At 41.8% G+C, this 3,685-nt stretch overlaps 1 protein-coding gene across 3 annotated transcripts in view; it reads left to right on the top strand.

The window, feature by feature from the left end:
* Positions 1 to 862: 862 nt before the first annotated feature.
* Positions 863 to 3,685, top strand: part of dytn (dystrotelin) — a 23,114-nt gene continuing 20,291 nt past the window's right edge. For 2 of the 3 annotated variants that reach the window (XM_020619139.1, XM_020619141.1), the window contains exons 1-5: positions 863 to 926; positions 1,181 to 1,217; positions 1,418 to 1,492; positions 2,711 to 2,903; positions 2,983 to 3,065. In XM_020619139.1, the coding sequence (XP_020474795.1) occupies positions 1,199 to 1,217; positions 1,418 to 1,492; positions 2,711 to 2,903; positions 2,983 to 3,065 (370 nt within the window). In that variant the 5' untranslated portion in view covers positions 863 to 926; positions 1,181 to 1,198. Of the gene's footprint in view, positions 1,020 to 1,180; positions 1,218 to 1,417; positions 1,493 to 2,710; positions 2,904 to 2,982; positions 3,066 to 3,685 lie in introns of all 3 variants that reach the window. The other variant, XM_020619140.1, reaches the window with a different exon arrangement.

Raw genomic sequence — 3,685 nt, forward strand, 5'->3', positions numbered from 1 at the left:
ACTAAAACACAATAGTTAGATACTGTGTATCAGGGCATGCCGCTATTGACCTGGCACTGATGTGATGATGGTGGATGAGAGACTGTGTACTGTTGTTGATCTCAGTCCAGAAGAAGAAAAGCTGCAGTGTGTCAACCCCAAACGACCCAGAGTCAAACAAAGAGCTTCAGTCTGGAAACAAAGAGCAGAGGAGGCCAGCAGCCAGCTCAAACACAAAGCATAGTGTGTGTTCACAGTTTCGCCACAGTGGTGGTTTGTTTTTCATCATCAGGCCACTCAGCCCACGCTGATTGAACATGCATTTAAATCAGCCACCAGTTGCCTTCCCCTCCACAAACATGGCCATCATCTAGAAATGAGGACAGTATCCACTGGGATGTCAAAGGTCATGACAAGACTCTCAGTTTCCTTTTCAACAGGTTTCTAGTTGTGTTCGCTTCTGCCTGCATCAGTGGTCTGTTATGAATTTCTTAGTTAGCAAACAAAGGTGGTGAGAAGAATTGAACACAAAGCACAAACACTGTTAGCTATGATAAAGTCACTGAATCTGAAGCCATTTTTGGTACAGGGAGCCTGGAAATAACCTGCCAACAGTCCAAATCCCTGGTTTCAGAGAGCAGTTTAAATGAAAACTCTGAGGTTGTTCTCCCCAAAATGAGGGGAACTCTTGAGTTTTCAGTTCCACAAACAGAGATTACTGTAACTCTGAGTCAGTTACCATGGTAACTTACTCCACCAATCTAACCTGCTCACGGTCAGGTTTTCTTCAACCAACCCAGACTTTGTAGCTGTCTCCTCCCTTCTACAAAGTTTACAGATGCTGTTTCATTTCTGTGTTCATGCAGTTCATGCACAGCTCAGTGGTGATGTCAGTGCTCTGCTGACAGCTGATCGGTCCACAGACAGCAGGTCAGCAGGGCTAACAGGTGAGAAGCAGCTGTGATGATAAATGAAACCTTCATTCATCATTTAGCAGCTTCACTGAGTCTTTAGCAGCAGACATTCAGTTTGTGACGAGGGTGAGCATGTTCCTAATGAAAATCTACTATGTTTCTGTTTAAAAGTTGGGAACAAACCAGAAATAGAGTTGATTCCATCAAAAATGTGTCAGTAAAAGTTTTTAGTGTTCAGGATTTTTCAACAGTAAACAAACTAACCCTGAGTTGTTTTGTGTTCTCAGGGTGCCGTGAAACTCATCATGGATCTAGACAGCATCGGTAAGCTTTTCTGGGCTTTATTGCACAACAGACCCTGCTGTATTATTCAGAGCACAAATGAACATTCATCAGAGCCTCAAATTTACAAAAACAAATTTATACCGTGAAGGAGTATTATCACTGAAACACACGAGCTTCAGCAGAAAGCACTTACGTTAAATGTCTGTATTTGTTTATTTCCTGTTTTCTGTCCTGTGTAGAGGGACTGAATGAAATCCGTCCATCCGTCTACAGAGTCGCCATGAAGCTGCTGTCACTGCAGAAACTCTGTCACAGTGAGTCCCATGCTTCTATATTTATATACAGTATTAACCATAAATACCACTGTTGTTGTACAAGTGTAATTTTACTTGTATATGCACTGACACAGTAATACAGTATTAGTTTGAAGTACTGTGTTGGGCTTGTCTCTTGCTGTTTCTATTTTTATGTTCTTTTTTTAAAATTCGATTTTATTTAATAGTTCTATCTGTGTTTGATTCTGAATTCTCTCTGGACAATAAGCGTTTATTTTATTTAACCTTAAATATCCAGAGGTTAAAACACAGTTTGCCCTGGAACAACACATATGCATGTTTCTGACGCTGTCAAAAAAAATCTTCACTAATCACAGCTATGGAGTTCGTTCCTTGTCTGAGTACATTCTGTCTGTATTGTGTTATTGTCGTGGCAAGAGTGAGATACCAACTAAATTAATTCAGACAAACCATTACAATTTAAAGGATCATTTAATATTACAATTATTCTAAATAGAGTAGCATTTAAACAGATAATCTTGTAGTTAGGGAACAGAGAACAGAGATCAGAGAACAGAGACTTTCCTCTTGCAATGGAATAAATAAAGCCTAAAGATTGTCGGAGCACCAGTCAGTCAGGTCAGGTCGTTTGTTATCAGTCCTGAGTCAGTCAGCCCCAGTCAGTCGTCTTCTCCCCAGCCGGCTGGGTCCCCAAAAGGGTACCTCGTCTACTGTTTACTGCAGCATGGTCCTTCTCCTCTCTCTCTCTCTCTCTGGCTCCCTCAGGCTCACTCCTTTAAATAGCTGGACTCTGTCCCCCTTGACGTCTCTGCGACCCCCCTTCTCACTCCATTCCGGGAAGACAGGAAGGTTGACTCCCAATGTTCTGGCACAGAGGGTTCATCTCTGACCATACTAGGCCTTAACTAGGATTCTAAGTATTAATTATATAACCACTTACATAAGCTAATACCAAATAAGGTCTATATGAGCTACATACTGTTCTATCACCTATTTCTTCTGGAATCTGATTTATTATTCACCACTACATTATGTTCCTGTGCACTCTCAAAAGTATTTGCAAAACAAAACAACTGTTAAAAAAAGTTTGAAAATTACATTCAGCGTTCATGCACCTATCCAGATGCTCACACACAGGAAACATTGCTCTAATTAAACACTTAAAAACTTGTCAAAATAAATATAAAATAATATAAAAATATGAGTCGGTGTGACCACGGTGTGTTTGCATTTCAGTGGATGTCGTGTTTGTTCGCCATATCACGACAGCCCTCCAATCAGTGGGCAGAGCAGAGCAGCAGCAGGAGGTGGGGTTGAACAGGGACGAAGTCACCAGGACTCTGAACAGGATGTTTCATAGTGTGTCACAGGAAGTGACCATGTCAGCTCCAGAGGAGATATGCAGTCTTATGTTCAGGCTGTACAACAGGTAAAGAAACAATCATATGCAAAAACATCTGTGTGTTAAAAGTTCAGTCCATAGTAACGTTGATTTATTTGTGTTTGAGGAGTGACACTCATGTTTCTGCTGCTTCTCTTCAAACTGCTCTGGTCGCTCTGTCTGCAGACAACCTGCTAGCAAAATACAGAGGTAAGAACCTTCACCTGCCATCTCAGGCTTCACTGACAAATAGATAAATACTCTATATCACACATTAGTGTGGAAATGAGACTCGAGCCCTGAGGAACCCCACTAGTTGTTCCTGACATGGTCAACATGACAATCATGGAAAAATGTTGCCTGGTCTGATGAAACTCAATTTCTGCTGTGACATTCAGATGGGAGGGTCAGAATTTGGCGTAAACAACATGAAAGCATGGATCCATCCTGCCTTGTATCAACAGGTCATACTGTGGTGTAATGGTGTGCGGAGTATTTTCTTGGTACACTTTGGGCCCCTTAGTACCAACTGAGCATCATTTAAATGCCAATCTTTCTAGCACCTTGTTGAATCTATGCCACAAAGAATTAAGGCCATACTGAAGACAAAAGGGGTCCAGCCTGGTACTAACAAGGTGTACGAATAAAGTGGCTGGTAATTGTAAATGCTACATTTTAATTTGAACTATTTAGTTAAAATTTCCACTCCTCAGTGACTTCAGCTTGGGTGATGGACGAGTCCACCTCTGAGCCCTCAGCCTCTGCTTCCTCATCGGAAGACATGGCGCCGGGATTGAGGAGATCCTCGAAGTATTCCTTCCACCGTCCGA

The sequence above is a fragment of the Monopterus albus genome, unplaced genomic scaffold, assembly GCF_001952655.1.
Source record: "Monopterus albus unplaced genomic scaffold, M_albus_1.0 scaffold215.1, whole genome shotgun sequence".
NCBI lineage: Eukaryota > Metazoa > Chordata > Actinopteri > Synbranchiformes > Synbranchidae > Monopterus > Monopterus albus.